This window comes from Hipposideros armiger, unplaced genomic scaffold (assembly GCF_001890085.2).
Source record: "Hipposideros armiger isolate ML-2016 unplaced genomic scaffold, ASM189008v1 scaffold_203, whole genome shotgun sequence".
NCBI classification, from domain to species: domain Eukaryota; kingdom Metazoa; phylum Chordata; class Mammalia; order Chiroptera; family Hipposideridae; genus Hipposideros; species Hipposideros armiger.
The window spans coordinates 1,508,727-1,531,121 of NW_017731553.1; the positions used below are offsets into that span (position 1 = coordinate 1,508,727).

At 41.1% G+C, this 22,395-nt stretch overlaps 1 protein-coding gene across 4 annotated transcripts in view; it reads right to left on the bottom strand.

Annotated features, from left to right (window-relative positions):
- Positions 1–22,395, bottom strand: part of FGF13 (fibroblast growth factor 13) — a 530,394-nt gene that overhangs the window by 191,253 nt on the left and 316,746 nt on the right. For 3 of the 4 annotated variants that reach the window (XM_019653607.1, XM_019653606.1, XM_019653605.1), the window contains exon 3: positions 5,221–5,388. The exons of the other annotated variant lie outside the window; for it this stretch is intronic. In XM_019653607.1, the coding sequence (XP_019509152.1) occupies positions 5,221–5,388 (168 nt within the window). The remainder of the gene's footprint in view (positions 1–5,220; positions 5,389–22,395) is intronic. 4 annotated transcript variants of the gene reach the window in all.

A 22,395-nucleotide genomic window follows, 5' to 3' on the forward strand; every position in this document is an offset into this window, starting at 1 on the left:
ATCTTTTCTGAAAGTCAAGACATTTTTAAGTGTCAAGTATCTGAGGGTTCCTTGACTTATTGAACTGAACTAACTGCTCATTTGAGTATACTATTAGATCCATTTTTCTCAAAAGGTAAATTAGTATCAAAATGAGGAAGACACACAACAGGAGACAACAGAGTTGAACAAAAGGTAAGGATGAAAATAAAAAACCTTTTTCATCAGCATGTTCCTCAATATCCTTCTGCCTTTGTCCTCTCATATCAATTAGGCAAGACTGATATTCACGGTGACATATTCTCTTTCTGGGACAAAGAAACCAATGCATTATCAGAGTAACAGTCATTGTACTAATTACTAATATGCCCCCTTACAATTTGGCACAGAACTCTGCTTCCTTTCACTTGGTGGAAGCTGCCATCCTTTATCACCAGGATGGATCTCAGACTAACTTGTCCAACCAAAGTCACTATGGTTGGATGCCTAACTGAATAAAAAGGTTATGGGTATCCTAAGGAAGTTGGGGTGTGTGTGTTTGTGTGGTGTGTGTGTGTGTGTGTATGTGTGTGTGTGTGTGTGTGTGTTTTAAATCACATGGAAACAGGACTATAGGAAAGAGGCCAAATGCTTGCTATAAAACATGGTAAGCCGTATAATACCTTCCTATTTTGTGTTACCTCTTTCAAATTTTCTGTTGGAATCAGGAGTTTCACTCCTAAGAAGAACACTTGGAATAAATGATTTCTTTTTCTCTGTGGATTTTTACCAGTAACTACATGCACGGATGTTTATCTTGGTTTGATTCTTTTGTATGATCTTTAGACATTAGTTAAAGCCCAGTGACTGGGGCTAGGAAGCAACAACTATCCTGATAATAAATCGGCTTTGAGAAGTTACTCTAAATCAGTGATTTCATTTTGGCACACAGAATAACAAAAGCAAAAACTGAACAAAAGAATAAAGCTATGAAGATTATATTTTCTCATGCCAAAGGCTCCTGGAACAGTAAGAAAGAAAAAGATTTTGGTAATGACCTCCACTCTCTTTGTGGCTTTCTTATAACGAAGAGTGTTGCTGGTACCGGGCCAAATTAGACTCTCACATATTTGTATGTGCTTCTTCAGCCAAATGCAAGTACTCACATAAAATTACATCATAAGTGGTTCTTATGAAAATAATCACATCACTAAAAATCACAAGTATTTGGAACAGATTAAACAACTTATTTTGGAATTCGCTGCTCAGAAATAGAAATTGGGTTTTGGCAAAGTGTAATTTGGCCTTGGTGGATCCTGAAAAGCCAGTGAGCTATCTCACTCCTTCTATGTATTGCTTTACATGGATCCTAAGGGGCCTAAACACAATACTAAGATGTCTTTAAAAAGACAAATGACTGTGAAAAATTGTAAATAAGATGTCTGTACCAAATCTCAGACAGTCACAAACTATGGAAATGACCTGGCCATTACAAAACCATCACCAACCATAAGAAACATCAAGACTCTGTCTATAATAATGCAAAAACAGTTGGTAGATTTATCATTTCAGTAAGGAAGTAGGAAACTAACTGCAGCGTCATCTTAACACACACAAACCTCTTTGACCTAATTTAATTATTTCTAAGACTTATCCAACTCAACCTTATATTTTGCCCCCAAATTTAAATGTACTTTTAATTTTTCATGAGAGGCCCGTATAAACACAACTTCTTTAGAAGAGGTAACACTGGGCCGGCCAAGTGGCTCATTGGTTAAGAGTTGGCTTGGGAGCACAAGCTCTGAACAGCAGGGCCGCCGGTTCAGATCCCACATGGGCCAGTGACGCTGCGCCCTCAACAGATAAAATGGTGAACAATTGCTCGACCTGGAGCTGGGCTGCCGGGAGTTGCCAGCGATGGCATAGGCTGCAGTGGGGCTGCAGTGGGCTGCCGTAAGCTACCATGAGTGACTGGCAGCCAGCAAAAGCTGCCATGAGCTGCTGTGAGCAGTCGCCCAGTGGCTGGTGACCGATCTGCCTTAGCTGGGAAGAGCACAATGATCACAATACCAACATGGGCCAGTGAAGCGACATCCTCCACAACTAGACTGAAGAACAAAATGACAGCAACTTGTCTGTTCCCCTTCCCAGATTCCCCAATAAAAATAAAATAAAAAAAGAAGAGGTCACACTGGCGGTTCGGCGTGCGCACATCCAACAATGCATGGCTTCAACATCTTGTCCATTGCCTTCACCTGCAGTTGAATTTGTGGGCATCCACAGCCAAGGCCAATTAAGGTCTCATGCTTTGGTACAGAGACCATGAGAGGAATTCTATCTTCAAAATGCTTCACACAAAAAAAAAATGTTTCCAGGAACGTACATAGTTTAAACTAAGATTTGATCCATGCGTATTAATTATAGTAAAAAGTTACTGCAACTGAAAGAGAAAACAGAAGACTGTACCTTACATTTATAAACCAGTCTTGCAAAAATCTTCCAGGTCACCAGAATGGCCACTGAACCCTTCCAAACCCACAGTTACCTCATTCATCTCCTGGCAATGACGAGCTTCGGTATCCTACATGAAGTAAGCATGTTAATTTCTTAGCAATATTTCCTTATTTATCTGGGTTCTTTTCCACTGCATGTTTTCTTTTGCCCCCATATAAGGTCTTCTAGATCCTATTAATTTGTACAAAGATCAAGTGGTTTCATTTAAAAGTCTGAGTTCACCATTTGCCTCTGGACCTTTGCTTGAAGGAGGTACAGTAAAACGGTTAATATTGGGTTATCGGAAAAGTCATGACGTATTTTTCTATGGTTTTCGTTGTAAAAACGCATCATGACTTTTCCGACAATCCAATAATATTAAAATGCCATCCCAGGAAACCTCTAATGAACCTAATACTATTTACAAATAATTCATAGCAATAAAGAGGAAAATACAGAGGGTGCCAAAAAAATGTTTACATATTTTATGAAAGGAAAACTGTACTAAAATTGAAATACTCAATATATACCGATAACAAATGATGAATATGTCACACTTGACTTCTGCAATTACAAGAGGTGTTCAAAATGGTTGCCATCAGCGTCCAGACACTTCTGATTATGGCGAGCTACTGCTTGAGCAACGTTGACCGAAGCGTCCACTTGTATACATTTTTTTGGCACCCCCGGTATTAGCTTCACTATTCCTGAGGACCTGGCAAGAGAGGAAGGTTAAGGGAAAATCTGCAATATGAAAGAAGGTGATGTCCATTATCAAAGTATTACAAGTGAAAGAATGACAGCCACAGTAGGCACAATGGCAGAGGCTCAACTTGTGGATTAAATGACAAAAATCACACACACACACACAAAAACTATCCAAATCTTGTACAAGAGAATTTAAGTGCCACCCACTCTCTAAAGAATTCTTCATATCTAAAAACATTCATAATGGTGTTCACAATACACTCCAAATGATATTTTAAAAATTATTAGATCCTGTCAAATTTATATGTAATAAGAAAAGGGATGGGGTCTAAATTTAGTCATTCAACTGTTTTTTGTTTTCATCTGAGTAATGTTAAAACAATTTGAAGTTTCTAACCGATGGCTTGACTGAATTTAATGGCTTGTTTTGTTTTACTCAAATCAAATTTTTTTTCTCAGGCTGATGTGCACCTAAAAAACCAGTACAGTATCTGTTATATAATAAAAAGTAAGTATCTTTAATACAGATACTATGTTTGTACTTGCAAATACACACACACACACACACATATACACACATAATTTTAGAGAAAAGAAAACAGAACATATTGGAATACGTGATATATCATAAAGTAATTGTCACTGGTTAAATTTTTTTGTTTCATTAGAGCATAAAATCAAGTTATTATCATCTCTACTAAACCACCAAAAGATTTATTTTACTCACTGTAAATGGTCACCATTTATATCTCCGGATGAGTAAGTACTGACATCACAACTCATACCCAAAGAGGATAGCTTGGATACCAAAGTATGGGTCAAAAAAGAAAGAAAGAAAGAAATATTCTATTCTCTTGCAGAAATAGAATTAAACATAAAAACATGTACACTTCTCATTGTCTGCCAGTGCTCAGGTAAAATTCTATCTGGAAGGAAGAAGAAGGGGAAACTTTGAGATGCAAAAACATGCTTGCAAAACTATGGACTAGAGACAATTTGTGGGAATTTCCTTACACTAAAAACTTGAAACAGCACAACACGGCAGTCTTCTCTGGGTCAGAAAGTCACTTGATAGGCTGATAGCCATAATGTTACAATATAGCAACTTGAAATAGGAACAGGTTTGCTTTTAGAAATCATATCAGAACCATTTACGCAAACGTGTACACCAACTATCAAGGACAGGCGAACAGTTATTCACAGGTAAATTGCTTCCATAGTATTTGATATGGGGACACAGGCTGTTTTACAATAAACATTTAATTAGCATCCCCCGTACATATCTCAGAAGTCATTTTGGAAGTTGAAATGTACACAGCTGGCAAAAAGTTTACCACATTTTCTGATGTGAACAAAGTTCCTGTTTGATATATGCAAAAATGGTGGGGAAAAAATGAATGAATACTCTTTCTGAATAGACAAGGTACTTTAGAGATACATTTGTAGCATGGATGGCGACGAACACCTTAATTGACCTCAGTTTAAATAGCAGCAAGTAGTTTTCCAAACCTGTGCTAGAGCTGAAAAGAAAAACAAACTACGCATACTTTCCTTGAGGCATGCATTTCACCATGGCAAAGTGCATGCATTACACGGGGAAGTCTGGGGTTGGCTTCAGCGATCGAGCGCAATGCAGAAGCTTTATGGATGGAGGAGAGAGAGAGAATTTGGACCCATCTTCTCACCACTGCGTTTTTGAAGTGCCATTCCTCAGCCCACTGCTGCTTCAGGAATGCCAGGTGATGGGAGCACACTGGGGCAGATGTCGCCTACAGGAGCAAGCAAGTTTAGCAGCCAAAACGGGGCAGTGGAATGGCACCAGCTAAAAATGTTGCAGCTGTGAAAAGCAGGAGGATGCTGCGAGCTGTGCCAGAGATGACTGTATTATGCACGCGTCCCACCTGAGACTGCATAACACATTCACCAGTGAGCTAGGGGGCCTCCTATGGACGTCAGGGGCCGAAGGAGACACAGCACACCAGAGGGCAATGCACAGTCAAAAGGAAAGACAAAGAGAGAAGGAGAGAAAACAAGCAAAACACGTGTCTGTCGTGCACAAACCTTCAGGCTCTGTGTTTTCTTTGTGGTGTACTTGCTTCAGCGGGCAGCAGAAGATTTCGTGACACTTAGCACGAAAGGGGGACTCTTTTTTCTTTAATTCCGCAGATTGGATGGAATCTTGCCGTAACATAATGTATTCCTGAGTGCCAGGGGGGGCGTCATCCAGAACTGTGGTCACCACATAACAAAATGAACTCAAGTTAGAGCTTCATGGAAGCAGCGAAAGATGTAAATCAAATCTCTTCCCAAGGAAGACTAAAGAAACAACATTCCCCCAAAAAGTTTCAAAGAAAAGCATTTCAAAGCTTGGCGACTTTATTTTCAGAGGCTTAATTGAAAATACTAAAGGACTGGGAATAGCATACTCAAGCTCTAGTGATAGGACAGTGAAAATTTAACCATGTCAAACTGCACCTGGGGTACGAAAAAATATTTTAGTGTCAATAACCATACAGTATCTAAATAAACACCATGCAGAGATCCCATGTTTCAATTGGAAATACAATATAAATATGTGCAAGTGATGCTAGCTAAAATGCCCACCGATTATCAGTGTATTAGCTTATGTTCCTTTCTTTGGTCAGCTCCTTGGGAGAACCTGACTTCTTTGCAGTATACACGTATGATGGTATAAAATTTGACAATTACTGAAATACCAAGCTGTTGGATAATGCCTCGGATGCCAAACTCCATTTGTTATTTTATACTGAGTCTGACAGAAGAATCAAGGGTGTGCACCATTTACTCTTTGATTTCCAAATCACACTGGGGCTTTTGCAAATATTCCTCAGATATTGAAAACCCCTAATGAAGACAATCCAGTTGAGAGCCTAATACACAACACTGGATCTAAGACCTACCTTGTTCAATTGTGGAAGAGCAAGGCCTGCTTCCCTTATTTTGGCCTTAGATATAAACCAAGCCCTTCTCAGTCCACGTTTTATTGCTAGGCCCTTTCTGGTTTTCCTAAGCAAGATGGAATTCCTAGTGTAAGAACGGGTGTCTGCTTTCATAGGGTCCACTGGAACATTCCTTAGCCTGATGACCATCCACCAAAGAGGCTGTAAATTTGCTCTGCATTGGCAGAAACAGGGAACTGACCCCAGGATGAATTTTTGTCTCTTTCACAACCTTCCCAACCAAGCCATTCCATTTTGCCAGGAGTGAGTCAGTGCCTCCCAAGCTGTGATTAGTGACACGCTGACTCATTGTACTCCCCCAATTGCATACACTTAACATGGATTCAGAGGACTGATGGCACCAGCACACTTCTTATGGGGAGAATAATGCTGTGGTGTTTGGAAAATATAAGCAGCTTATTGCTGAAATTAGATGGGATCTGAAGCTTCTGTATTTGGCAAAACATTCCCAGATCATTGGCTGGAATCTTAATGGGCTTTAAGAACTCTCCGCGTTGGGGTAAAAATGGTGTAAAACCAACATAACTTTTAAATTAGTACCATAAGTTCAGAACAAGTTCTAGATAGATAGCCTGTATGTGGAATTGTCTTCCTTTACAAGTGATTAAATTATGCAAGAAGGTGATGAATATTTTAGTCAGTTCTCTTTCTATTTTCCTCTAGTGTTCAGCAGCAGTAATCAAAAATATTACATGGACACCACCACAGCTCCTCCTGGCAGAGAGTTCCCTTCATCTATTAGGAATGTGACTATAACTTCTTAGAATCTTGTTGAATGCATATCTTTGCTAGCAACAGCTGCTATTCAAAAACATTTGCAGCCATTTCCTGCCATGAGCAGATACTTAACATAATATAGACACTTATCAAATTCCAGCATCACAGCTGAACACAAATTCTGGTTTTACCATCCAAAATATTTAAAGAAAACGTCCCAAATTTGGGACTCTTAAAAAAAAAAGGAAAAAGAAACACCCAGATTATACAGAAGCTGAGAAATTCCATTTTCATGCACTCTATAGAAGAACTATATTTTTAGATTAAAGTACAATTACAGGTTCAAAAACACAAAAATAACATTTTGGTACTAAATAGGGAAGTTGTTAGTCAGAAGGAAGGGATAAAACATCAGTAAACTGTCTTCCATTTTCATTTTTCAAAACCAACAATGACATCACAAATTGGCATTTCTGGAGATTAATGGCCGACTGAAGCTAAAAGCCTTTGGCTGACTCTCCAGCCATCAACTTTTCCCAGCTGGTCATTAATTTCCAGAAAAGGCCTTGCACTGGCATCATTATTGTTTAATTAGATACAACTGCTTATCTGTAACAATACAACAAAATTCTAGTGAACACGACATGCTGGCTGGTCCAGGAACCAGCCCCAAAATTCATCATAATGGGGAAAGCATGAAGGTCACAAAAACGCAGGATAATTGCTTTCCACAAAACTCCCTCTCTCTTTCTCCCCCCTGTTCTTTTTTCAAATTGAATTTAGCAAGTCCAAAAGGTGCCAAGATGAGAGCATTTAAGGAGCCATCTGAGTAATAACCACAGGCACAGAACATTTCCTTGGAAATTGTGAGCATCTGGGAGTTAATGGCTCAGCTCTGGGTCTCAGGATGTCTATACTCAATGCCCCAAACATCAGTCAATTCAGGCAAAACAGTAAAAAAAAAAAAAAAAGGGAACAGTCAATCTATCAGTAGCTTGGTGTCATGTTCACACAACAACCAGAACCATTTTGGAATTTTTAACCAGAAGTGACATTGTATTGGCAACATCTCATTCAGGTCTATAATATGTCTGAACTTGAGAATATTTGGGGTGAAAAATTTAAACTATCACATCAAATCCTTTCTTCCCAGGACTCCCTCAAGTAAGACAGTGGCAGTATATGCAACAGCCGCAGGGGTGACAGGGCCCTTCCCACAGCACTCCAGCAGGAAGGAGGGTAGGCTCCTTAATTCTACTAAAACAGGGACTAGGACACAATGCTTCCAGGGAGCATCAGCTCTAGGAAAGGGAAAGTAGGCTTGCAAAGACGTCAGCTCATCAAAGCAGAAAGAAAGAATGAGACTCTTCTTTCCCTTACTTAATCCAATCTATTCTGCTATGTCCCCCCTTCTAGTGCATTTCCTTCTTGCACACAAACTGTGTCCTCCAGAAACCACTCCTCCCTCTGTTCATTCAATCATTTGTCCACATCTATTCAATGACCCCTGCTGCCCTTCCCAACAATAGATTTATCCACATTGGAGGTGGACCCAGGACTCCAGTGATTAGGTAGTCAATGGATTTATACACAAAGCCTCCTCTAGTTTCAGAGGTTCCACTTGACTCCTTAAGGCAGATTACAAGATGACAGTGGCTCATGGTTGATTTCTGAACCATGTGGCCCCATGCTTTAAAAAGGCTGCTGACCCCATAACAACAGCTGCCAAGGAGCAGGCCTTTGTAGGGAAATTGTACCCACATAGCCAATGACCTTGGCCTTGATCACACAGCCCACCTACTCAAGATTCCAAAGTCCCACAAGACTAGTAGAGAGCCGGAGGAGATAAGTGCACACATGCACATCCACACATCCACAGACACGCAGATACTGACGGGTGGCATACTCAGAAATGGAGGTGACAAAAATAGGTTAACTTTAGTGGCGGGATGATAGTTACAAGCACAATTTATGAAAGAGTAAGGTCCTGATATAGAAGGCGGCCCACTGACTAACCATTACGTGGGCAAGCCTGTATCTAGAATTGGCTTCCCAGTGGCAGTGCTAAACTGGCATGAAACCATTCGCCCCTCCTTCAGGCTTCTCAACAATCACCAAGATCAAGGGCAAAGTCTGGAGTAGGAGGCAGTCACAGTAAGGGAAGAGACTTTTAAGCGTAAGCCTGAGGATCTGGCCTAAACTACTCATGTTCACAGAATGGCAGTACTCCTATTTCAAACTAGACATAAAGAAAGAACCAAGCTGTGGCAAAACTTACTCACTGATAAACTAAAAAATAATTTCAATGTAATGGACCACGAAAATGTATTTTTTAATTGAAGAAGTTAACAATCAATTATCCCTCCTATGTTTAGAAAATTCAGTTCGTCTTTTCCTCTCTAACTCTTATCAATAAATATAACATTGGTTACATAAAACAGCTACCCAAATATTTACTTGTATCACAAACACTACAATGTTGTTACAATAAAAAATTCTTTAGAGACAATATAATGCAACCCCTCTGTCTTCAAGTATAAGGAAAATAAAGCTCAGGGAGAGGAAGTGACTTGACAAGTCACAGAGTTTTGTAAAAGCCCAGCCTAGAAGCCAGGATTCCAGCAAGTCTTTACCAGCAAGTCTAAAATAAGGCTGCTTTGTAAAAACATTGATAGGATAAACAGGGATTGGCTTTTCCGTACTTTTTAGCTTTGAAGGTTACCCCTGTCTTCAATGAATTTTTCTTTCTTTATTTAAAGACAGAGAAGCAAGTTTCTGGGAACCTATTGAGACAAGGCCACACGGGCACCAGCCCGGTACCAGGACAGTGTAATGCACAGTTTGCCGACTTCAGGCTGGAAAGAGTTAAGCCTTCGATTATTTGATGACGCTGTATTTTTGCTTTTAAATTAAGTCATCACAAAGATGACTCAAAGTACTTATTGATACGTGATTTTAAATCAAAGCAAATGTGAGAAAGACAGTGCAACGGGAGTCACATACAGCCATCAAAGAGACAGATACAGAGGGTGTCAAAAAAATGTATACAGGGCCGGCTGAGTGGCGCGACGGTTAAGAGCTGGCTTGGGACGCCAGAGGGCCCCAGTTCGGATCCCACATATGAGGGCCAGTGACACTGCCCTCCACAGCTAAGATGCTGAACAACAGCTCAACCTGGAGCTGGGTTGCCGTGAGTCGCCAGCGACGGCGTAGGCTGCAGCCCCTGCTGCAGTGGATTGCCATGGGCTACCGTGTGTGGCCAGCAGCCAGCGTGAGCGGCCAGCAGCCGTAGTGAGTGGCCGTCCAGAAGCCGGCGACTGATCTGCCTCGCCCGGGAAGAGCACAATGATGGTGCCAACTTGGGCCAGTGAAGCAACGTCCTCCACAACTAGACTGAAGAACAAAAGGACAGCAACTTGTCTGTTCCCCTTCCCCCAATTCCCCATCACTGTTCCCATCCCCCCAATTACCCAATAAAAATCTTTAAAAAAATGTATACGCATTTTAAGAAAGGAAAACTGTATTAAAATTTAGTACTCGATATATACTGATAACAAAGATGAATACAAGTCATGTTTGACTTCTGCAATGACAAGAGGTGCTCAAAGTGGTTCCCATCAGTGTCCAGACACTTCTGATGATGGCGAACTACTGCTTGAGCAATGTGGACCAAAGTGTGCACTTGTACACATTTTTTTGGCACCCCCGGTATTACTGATTCCAAAAAGCAAACAGTTAAAAACATCTATGATGGGGACATGGGGGACAGTTCGAGGAATATAATTGATAATATTGTGAATATTTTGTAGGGTGTCAGGTGGTCACATGTCTTGCATCATGGATGGGGAAGAGGCTTGACCACTGCACTGTACACCTGAAGCTGATGTTGTATAATATTGTATGTCAACTATAAGTGACTATATATATAACTATATATATATATGGTCATGGGACATGGAGTATAAAGTGGGAGTGGAGTCAAGGGATTTGTAATAGATAGGTATGATATTGGAGGAAATGGGGCAGCGGATTGGGGGAGGGGGATTGTCACTTCGAGGGGTAAAAAGTATAACGATTGCACTGTGTTGTACAGCTGAAACTAATTCTAAAAAATGTGTATTTCATAATAAAAATAATTTAATAAAAAAAGAAGGAACTCACACATACGTGTATCCAAAAAAAAATCTATGAAACAGAAAATTTGGCAAAATATACAGATTACCAAATGACTTCTCATAATGAGAAAGTCAGAAGGAAATGGAGTAATTAGAGTGATTAGTCTTCCATGTCACTGAACACCTGTCATGCAGGAAAAAGTACATTCACCCACAGGAGGAGTTAGCTCAAGACCTCCATTTTACCTCCCACCTAACTATCCATCGATTTATTTGTACGTGATACTCAAGCTTTACTGCCACAGTTGACTCTAACAAGATGGCAGGTTTAATGTAAATGAGTAACCTAAGGAAACCATTCACTGAATGGAACTGATCAATACTAATGATCATTAAATTTGTGTAAGATAGAAAACATTTTTCAAATACTTCTAGAAATTTCAGTTACCTTCTCATTTGCAAATCTCTCCCATCTCCATTCAGCTCCCCAAGCACTATCAGGTCTTCCTTCAAATTCTGCTTGTTCACGCTGGTTTGCTCTTTTCATGATTGAATGAAATGCACTCAGAGGATTCTCATTAACCAAACGAAGGATGCCCTCTTGTTCAGGCAGCCATCTTTCAAAGCTAAGGTAACTAGCTTGCTCCAACTCTTCATTTCCTTATAACATTTTAGGAAATGTATCTTGTCTTAGGACAGTGTGTTGGTTCTATCACAGGCTTCTACTGAAAAGCTAGATTGATAATTATTTTCATATATGTCTTTCTCTACAACTTCAATGTAAACTCCCGGAAGAAAAGAACCATGTTTCTTTTGGTATCACCTCTGCTTACCTAATGGCCTACAATGCTTTCCAAGAGGTAGTTTCTCATGCATAAAATGAGTCCCTTCTAAGGGAGAGCCATGCCTACCTTGAAGGTGTGTGCTCAGAAGAAGGGGACATACGTGGGAAGAGTTCAGCACACTGCCTGGCATTTGCCATGGAGGAAATGCTGTCTGTGACACAAATGAAGCTGTTGAGAAATGCACTCTGGTGGCTAGAAAACCAAAATCCCCACCCCGAGTCCCTGCTGACTTCTGGGGTGATCTTTGGAACGTCATGTCACATGTCTAAGCTTCAGTTTTCTCATTTTAAAATTAAGTGATTCACACTAGGCCAGAGTTCCTGAACACTAGCAATTTTAACATTTGGGGTTGGATATTGACTTGTTTTAAGAGGCTGTTCTATGCACTGCAGAATGTTTAATAGCATCCCTGGCCTCTACCCACTGGATGCCAGTAGCATCGCTCTCCAACTTGTGACTACCACAAATGTCTCCAGATATTGCCAAGTATCCTCCACACACAGCAGAATAAGGGCAAAAACACCTTCATTGAGAATCACTGGACTTGATGGTGGGTAAAGCCCATGTGGTGTACAAACCTCTTTGCAAAGAGGTACTACCAATCCTGAAGTCCCTTTGTGACCCTTGGAGATGCTCAGCATCCTGCAAGGACTCAGCTATTCCATTTGTGATAGCCTGGCCCACACAGTTCAGATCAAAAAGAGAGAAAAATGCACCAGTGATCATGCCAATCATCCAGATCACAGAAAGCCTCTGACTGGCAAGAAGTAAGGTGCTACTGCTACATATCAGTGGGGTCTTTCATCAGCCTAGGGCGAAGGCTTTCTCCAGTGAGTGAATGACATTGCTGGACCCTAGGTGAGTATCCTCAGGCACGTGCTCTGAATAACAGGTGGGGCCCAGCCAACCAAACACCTGGCTCAGGTGGGGATGACAATAAAGAAAGGGAGATGGGGAAACACTCCCTGGCCTTATCAAAGTACAGGGAATGACACCTGGGAGACAAAAAAAGATGGCTGTACTGCTCACAAAGTAATAATTTGACTGACAAATGGTATTTCTTCCAGAATGCCATCTGAAATTTCTTGCAAATGTTTCATTGTGACTGGCTTTATTGAACGCTTTTAGTCTCACTCATAATGTTTTCAATGCCAAGTGCCCCCACCACCAGGATCTAGGGGCTGGAACATGTAGGTAGCCTCTACAGATTACAGATTGATTCCAGTCATTGCCGTTGCACCAAATTTTGCCTCTTCCTCCATGCATAATTAAGAACTGTTAGTACAGGAGCCGTAGCTAGGCTCACAAAATGATGTCATAGCTACTCAGAAACTTCTCTTACCTGAAATCTAGGCCTTTGACCTTAAGACCATTATTGGGCTACATCTCAGGCTAAATTGCTATAGAAAGCCTATTTGCTCCTTTCCATCTTTTCCATTTTTAGAGCATTAAATCTTAGGCGACTGATGTATCGTCACTGATACACTATTTACAGTGCACTCTGAAGCATTACAGCCAGGTCTTCCTGGAAAAGGCGCTCGTCGACACCATATTTCTTCACATGGCATGCCAGAGCCCTGCGTGACTCATTATCTCCATTTCCTTCATATTTTTATTTCATGTTTCAAAAGGTGATCTCGGATCTAAATCTTGAGTTCCCCCAAGTCCTTGGCATGTCTTCAGAGCTCATCAAACCCCACCTCATGGGCTCTGCTGACAGCCAGAAATTCCTGGCCCCTAGAGATAGTGACTGGAAAATTACACTGTAACATTGCTTTAAAATGACATGATTTTAAGAGTGATCAATGCCATCAAATTCACCTCTACCTCTCCACATCCTCTGCCTGCCCCAAAAGGTATCTAAGTAGCAAACTCATTTTACTTTATTAGTCAGGAAATACTATCTTTCCTTCCAACCAAGCAGAGTTCTCTCGTTTCCGCTTCCTGCTAGTGTTCTGTGATCTCAAGGGCTTCTCTCACCTATTGGTGCCACCTTCCACCCACAGTGACACGGATGGAAGTCCTGTTAAACACAGCAGCAGCCCATTTTGACAGACCATTTTGCAAGAACCATAAAGCAAATATTAATGTATGGGCTGATGTACAAAAAAGCATTTGTCAAAAACAATAACGTATGTGTATGTCACTGTGGCTTTGTGCTACCTGGCATGCCACATAATGTGGCTGTGCCAGTGATTCCAGAAGCAGTCAAAAGAGAAAAGAAGATAGAGAGAAAAGCGGTAGGAGAAAGACTCTTGTAATTGATCAAGATGTGAGTCCCAGCTCATCTCCTTTCCATTAAAACCAGCACTGGTTAAATCCTTCTCTTCCTAGTTAGTGACAAGCTGCACTCAAGCTCATTAAAAGGCAGTCAGTTCTCATTGGCGGCACCATCATATTTGTGAATTGGCAAGCTCAAATGGTCCTCAACACCAGGAAATGCAGGTCTCACCTATATGCTGTACAAGAACTCTGCCCCTCACCCTATATAGTTAAAAGAGGCACCTTCTTAGATAATGAAAAGCATTAGAACAAAATTCTCAATTACATTAGCTGAAATCCAAAAAAATAATTCTAAAAAAGAAATAGTCCATTTCAATGAGTGCTTTTCTTTGCACTCATGCCTGCTACTGTTTCTAACTCTCCATTCAGTAAAAAAAGAGTTGGTGTTTCTTGTGTGTGTGTGTGTGGTGTGGGGGGGGTATCTCTCTGCAGGAGGTACAGAAGGAAAAGGATGTGGTGCCCGGTTATAACCCACTCTAAATTTGAGAAGAATTTCAACGCAAGTGGCATTTGAGTTTGTTTACACTTGGTAGCATTTCTGTGTCAGAAAAAAAAAGGCATTACAATTATTTTAAAAGCCTCAAGTCCGCAAATGTCCTTAAAATTGTATTTAATGATTTAGGTATACATCAATCATACACACTTAGATTAAACATCCCCCTAGAAACCCAGCTGGTTAAGTGGGGTTTTAGCAAAAGAGCACCCAGCCTCCTTGATCCTTATTAAAGATACAGTCTTCTGAGGTGGGCTCTAAGCTGGGATTGGTGCTGACATTTAGAATACTTGGCATATTTTTTAAAAGTGTAAAATAGAGTTCCTGGCATGTATTACTAACTTTCACATCATTTCCAGTATTCACAAAAACGCCATGACGCAGGTAGCATTATTGTGCCCATTCAATACACAGCAATCTGAATGTCAAGGAAGTTAAGGACTAGGTCCAAGGTACCCCAGTCTCAAGGATGCAGAGCTGACGTTCAAGTCCAGGTCTTCATGCCTCCATAGCCTATCCTGTTGCTCACTATACCACATTTCATATTAGTTTGTTAATTTATGGTAGGGAGAATGAGGGCCCCTCCAAGATGCCCACAACCTAAGACCTAGAACTAGTGAATATGTTACCTTAAAGTTGCAGATGGGATTAAGGATGCTAATCAGTTAACCTTTAGATATTGGACACTGGCCTGTATTATCCAGGTAAGTCCAATGTAATCATGTGCTCTAAAAGTCAAAAGAAGGAGGGAGAAGTGTGCGTCAGAGAGAGGAAAAGAAGTGGCAGGATCAATTAAAAATGGGAGAAGACTCAAACTGCTATGTGTGGCTTTAAAGATGGAGGAAGGAGGCCATGAGGCAAGAAATACACAAGCCTCTCGAAGCTAGGAACAGCCCTCCGTGGACAGCTAGCAAGACAACAGGCATGTCCACCCTTCAGGGAATTGAATTCAGCTACCCACCAAAATGAAAGAGGGACTGGATCCTCCTGTGGGGCCTTCAGGAAGAAATGCAGCCATGCTGAGACCTTAGTTGTCCGGGTGACATGTGTAGACACATTTCGGACCAACAGAACTGTAAGATAATAATTTGTGTTGCTTAAGCCACTGAGTTTGTGGCAATTTGTTATGGCAGCAATAGAAAACGAACACAATCTCCAAACCTTAATGCTGAAAACCTAATGAGGTTCTAAAGTCCATAAGCCTTCTACAGTTATTTTAATAACAATAATCAAACATTATATGTGGAATTGACGTATCTTCACTGACTTCCACCTAAGAAGAAAAACACACGCCCAAAGATGCTTCTTTTGGTCTTTTTATTTTCTATCCCTCTCATAATACTAACTTTGTCAATATTCTCTGAACAAATACTTACTGGGAGCCTACTATATGGAAGGCACTATTCAATTCTTATAGTATATAGAAGATGGGGAAAAATGTAGACAAAAACCCTTACCTTCGTGGTGTTTACACATATGGGGTGGGAGTAAACAGACAGTAAACAAATCAGGAAGATGAAACCTCCAAGGGTTCCTGAGTCACTGACTAGAAGAGAGCTGCTCTGAATTGCTTCTAGACCCAGATAGTGAGAAAAAAAACTTTTACAAGTTAAGCTCCTGACATGTTAATTAGCTTTGTGTTACTGTAGTATATAACTTAGCCTAATCTAAATAACACAGAAAACCGTAGTGAAAAGTTGACTTTGGGAGCAGAGTCCTGAAGGAAGAACAGAATAGAGTGGGTCGTGGAGATATCTAGAAGAGTGTTCCCTGTAGAGGATCGAAAATGCAAAGATCCTGAGGCAGAAGTATGACTTGCTGGATTTGTTTTGAAAATGGAGGCCAATGTGGATGGAATTACGAGACTTGGGGGGTGGGGGTGGGGGGGATGGAGTGGTAGGAGGTGACAGGAAGCCAGCTCTTGGAGGCCACTGTAATAACTCTGGCTTTCATTCTGATTGGCAGGGAGCCAGCAAATGGTTTCAGGCAGAAGAGTGATGTGATCTGGCTTATGTGATCAGGTCACTCTTGCTGCTATAAACCGACTTCAAGGCACAAGGATAAAAGCAGAGAGACTGGTTAGGAGGGTACTGCTAAGATCCAGGCAACAGATGATACCAGATAGTACTTAGTGGTGTAAGTGGAAGACGTGGTTGGATTCTGGTAAATAGTCTAAGAATATAGACTCTTAAGAACAGAAGTTATGTCTAATGCTACACAGCATCTATTTAATATAGATCCCCTTCATTAATGGTAATTCCATGGAATACGCACCTCCCAGAGGGAAAATACTTACTGCGGGTTAGCTAATTCTACTCTTGAGGCATAGGAGGAGAGAAATCTCCTCACACTTAGCTCTCCCCTGGGGTCTCACTACAGTAAATGCCTCTATACAGAATATGCTCAAATAGGTACCCAGCAAACATTAACACTGAATGAGAGTATTATTAATGGCAGTGATGGAGATGATGATGGGCAGTTTGCAAAACAACATTCTTGAGAAATCGCTTCTCTTGAGTCTTGTTTCCCGTCTATAAATGTATTTTCCTTCTGTCGTTATGTCAAAGATTCCACCACACAAATCTAACACTTCAAGTGCTAGTGGGAGAGACAAATGGAGGGAAAACAACCTTAGAACCAAGGTGCCTCGACTCCTAGCCCAAACTAGGAACCTACCCCTCACTATATGTGCCACAAAATCTGTGCGAGCCCAGATGTCCTCAAATGGAGTTGATCAGGTGATTTCTAAAGTCCTTTCCATTGCTTAATTTGCAGGGGGGGGGTTTCCTCCCTCTCCTTTATTATATTTTCTTCACTATGAGGCTCATGAGCATAACACCACTGTCTTCTCTCTGTGCCTGCATTTCCTATTTTCTCAGTGGGGTGTTGGTGGTTTTAAAAGTGAAACCAGCGTCCATAGCCTAGCCCGATCCTTTCTCCTTTCTACTTGGGAGCCCACTCACCACAAAAAGCATGCATACCCCTCTGCTTCTCTATGCCTTAACTTTTGCAGGTGGAAGCCCCATGCCAGGTAATGGACAGGAGAGTAAGACAGAGTCAGCTATGATGCAGAGATGCTTATGACCGAATGGATATGTCTAACTACAGCATTCATGATTAGAATGTTCTCCTTTTCACAGATAAAACCTCATCTCCTCCCATTAGCTTTATTAAGAATGAAGGTGAGGGGTGGCTGGTTAGCTCAGGTCATTAGAGCACAGGCTCTTAACACCAAGGTTGGTGGTTCGATCCCCACATGGGCCATTGAGCTGCACCCTCCACAACTAGATTGAACACAACGACTTGACTTGGACTGATGGGTCCTGGAAAAAACACACTGTTCCCCAATAAAGTTTAATATGATTGTACTCAAAAGATTAAAAAAAAAGAATAAAGGTGATATTTTATTGTTCATACCCCTTTATCTTTTGAACTGTTTCTTATTTGTTCACAACATGGACAGAGAGAGAAAAACAGTTGTTCTTTCCCCCCCAATTTCCCATCACTATTTATGAATGCTCAGAATCATGACTTTGGACTATTGGTAAAGTCCTAAAACCTCTACAGAATGTCAAGCTCTGCTAGCCAGGTTGGCTTATAGTGGATATCATTATTATTCAAGGCCAAGATCAGGACCAGGAGACCTGCACTCATACACCAGGATAAATGGGAGGGAGGAATGAAGAAAAGAAAATGCAGAAGGGATGGGAGACACGTTCCTTCACAGATAGAAGGAGCAGACGACCACGTTTATGTTAAAACCTGCTGCTATGAAAATCACTAGCTATTGATGATGTTCTAAATTCCACAGGAACCTCAGTAGGAAGTCCTATTTCAAAGCAGCAAGAAGGGGATGGAGAGGGATAATGCAGGTCATACATGGGGATGGAGATGGAGATGTTAATGCGAGGGGGAAATGCACCTATGCATCCTTCCTCTTGGAATGCACTAGACCAAAGCGTGCATACTTGGAGGCAGCACACGATTCCCAAATTGGACCTACCTATCATTTCAGACAGCCCCACCAGTTTGTCCGCTCTGACGAGCCTCCAATATTTGCATCAATTAAACTCAAACCAAGAACCCTGGTCATTTGAGGAGTGCCTGTTGGCGCCATGGAGGAATTAAAACCTGGCATGCTTCACAAGCTGAGGGAGAGGAACCATTTCCCACTTCTCCTACCAAAGATGGCCCTCTGCTTTCTCCCTTAATGGAGAGCTAAGTGGAGTTCAAGATCGCACACAAGAAAGCCCGAGCAAAATGTTCCACATAAATGCTCTCCCAATCAGGCGTTTAATTCCTGAGTGGTACAAGAGGTACCTTTAGAGTTCCGATGAAATACAGAAATGTCACCATCAGTAAACTTTGAGAGGAGTCCAGAGAGCAGTTCCTTCCTCTAGCGCAATGTCTTTGTATAACACTCGTTCAACGGACAACTTCTCAAAGACAAGCTTAATGTACGTGAGATATTCTCAGAGGCATCAGACATCAAGGAGATCCTCACGTGAAGCTACAAACACCCTGACAGAGTGTTTTGGGCTGAGAGCAGGGTGGGTCTCACTCAGATGTAGCAAGTAGCAATGGTCATTGCCTATGTGCTACTTTGGGTCACGAATCTTCAGCTGCAGACAAATTTTTTTCACTTTCCTCTGTTCTGCAGTGAACTATGGGAGCCCCTTCGCAGATTTCTGGTTACAAAAAAGGAACAGTGTTTTGTTTTGTTTTTTTGATATCTATAGTTAGGGTAGTTGCAATGAATGAGGTAGTGTAAGCCAGTATGTAGAAGGGGCAGTACGCATGCAAAGCTGGGAATCTCCAGCTAGGGAATGCCACCTGCTTCCCTCCTGACTTCATCTTTCCTTCTTGGTTGCTGAACAAGTGCAACTTGCTTCTCTTCTCCCATGTGTTCCCTGGAGGCACACAACCTAAAACTCTAACCAGACCAGCAACAGCTGTAAGGAACGGCCTGAGGAAAGTTCCTCAGAACTGACTCAGGTTCACAGAAAAGGCAGGAACTGTATGAGTCATGGCACCATGATAACAGGATTAGCCACTCTTGTCAGGGAAAAGGGCATGTAATTACTGAAGAACACTGTAATGGCTATTTTATGTATGAACTTGACTGGGCCATAGGCGCCCAGATATTTGGTCAAACATTACTGTATTTCTGTGGGGGTGTTTTTGAATGAGATGAGCATTTAAATTGGTAAACTCAGTAAAGCAGATGGCCTTGCCTAATGTGGGTGGACCTCACAAAACCAGATAAAGGCCTGAATACAACAAAAAGGGTGACATTCCCATAAGTAAGGGAGAACTCCAGCTTCCTGATGGCCATTGAAATGGGTCATCACCTCTAATTCTAGCTTTCAAGTCAAACTGAAACATCGGCTCTCCTTGGGTTTCAAGCCTATTTGCCTCTGAACTAGAATTCTACCATCAGTTCTCCGGGTTCTCCAAGTCTTACGACTCGGACTGGAACTAACCTATTAACCCTCCCGTTTCTGGCCTACTGATTCACTGTGCAGACCTTGGGACTTGCCAGCCTCCAAAATCATGTGCACCATTTTATGATGTAATTCAAGTCTAGGTCAGTTGATTTTAAGTTAATCAGAAGGGACATTAATTTGGGCCTGCCTGACATAATCAGGTAAAAGCACTCAAAAGAAAGATTCACCTGCTGGTCTTGAAGAAATGAGCTGCCCAGTGAGGCAGCCTTGGAGGGAGCCATGTGTCAGGTAACACTGGGCAGTCTCTAGAAGCTGAGAATGGCCCCCAGCTGACAACCAGCAATAAAATGGGGACACTGGTCCTATAGACACAAACAACTGAACTCTGCCAACAATCACGTGTTTAGAAGTGGACCTTGACCTCTAGAAAGGAATATAGCCCAGCCTACATCTTAAATATGGCCTTGTGAGATCCTTAACAGAGAAGCCAGCAATGCCATTCCCTCCAAACATGTATCAGCAGGGACTTTATTTGCCACGAACGTGCTGCAGTTTTGAGACTTGGATTCTTAGGACTGAAGAAACAGGCTCTAGTGATAGACCAGAATAATTAGGATGAATCTCTCAATGCATTGTACAGAGATTACCATGATAAAGAAGAACAATTATCTCAATATTTATGATTAGTCACCACAGAAAGGTTACAACAAAAGAAAATTTCTAAATAGAATCTGAGTAGACTCAAGTGTCAGCAATATTTCTTCCATTTGAAGTAAAGTCATTTTAAATATGAAATATAAAAGCCTTTTTATGAGGAGCTTTCTATTCTTAGGAGAGGCGCATTTATGATCATCTTTATTTTCTGTTTCAGAGAACAAGATTATTTGAAAACAGTCATTTTAAATAATGTAACTACTTTTGAAGGAAAAGATTTTCTCTCTTCATAATATTTCTTTATTGTGACAAAATATATAACAAAAACCTTGCCATTTTAACCATTCTAAAGTGTACAATTCAAGGGCATTAATTACATTCACCATGACATATAACCATCACCACTATCTAGTTCCAAAAAATTATTCATCACCATAAACAGAAACTCTGTAACTATTAAGGAATAACTCCATATTCTCCTCTTCGCCCATCCCCTAGTAAACTCTAATCTACTTTCTGTCTCTATGAATTTGTCCAAGTAGAATCATACAATATGTGTTTTCTGGTGTCTGGCTTATTTCCCTTAACATAATGTTTTCAAGTTTCATCAAGGTTGTAGCATCCATGACAACTTCCATTGTATGTATACACCACATTTTGTTTATCCTTTCATCTGCGGATGGACACTTGGACTGTTTCTAACTTTTGGCTATCGCATGAATAATGCTTCAATGAACATGGGCATACAAGTATCTGTTTGTGTGCCTGTTTTCAACTCTTCTGGGTATATACCTACGAATCTAATTGCCGAGTCATATGCTAAGTCTATCCTTTTCAGGAACTGCCAAATGTTACCCACCTGGCTGCACCATTTTACATTTTCACCAGCATTCTACGAGGGTTCCAATTTCTCAACCTCATGGCCAACACTTGTTATTTCCCTTTCTTAAAAAAAAAAAGCATAACCATCTCAATGGGTATGAAGGGGTCTTTCATCATGGTTTTGATTTGCATTAATCTACTGACTCACAATGTTGAGCATCTTATTGTGGGCTTACCAGACATTGGCTACCTTCTTTGGTGAAATATCTATTCAAGTCCATTTTTTTTTACTTTTGTTGTTGAGTTTTAAGAGTTCTTCATAGGGTAGCCGATGGCTCAGTTGGTTAGAGCATGTGCTCTTAACAACAGAGCTGCCGGTTTGATTCCTGCATGGGATGGTAGACTGAGCCACACCCCCCACACACAACTAGACTGCAAATGGTGACTGGACTTGGGGCTGGGCTGTGCCCTCCACAGCTAAGATTGGGGAACAACAACTTGACTTGGAGCTGATGGGTCCAGGAGAAATCACACTGTTCCCCAATAAAGTTAAAAAACAAAAAAAAGAGCTCTTCATATACTGATGCTCCTCAACTTACAATGGGGTTAGGTTCCAATAAACCCACCCTAATTTGAAAATTTCAGCAGTCAAAAATGCATTTAATACAACTAACCTACCAAACATCATGGCTTAGCCTACCTTACCTTAAGCATGCTCAGAACACAGTATCAAAACAAAACATTACAAAAGACGGTGGCAACACAGGACACAGTAGAGTATTGGTTATTTACCCTCATGACTGCAAGCGTTAATGGAGGCTGTGGCTCACTGTTGCTGCTCAGTTTCTTGAGAGAGTATCTTAATACATATTGATAGCC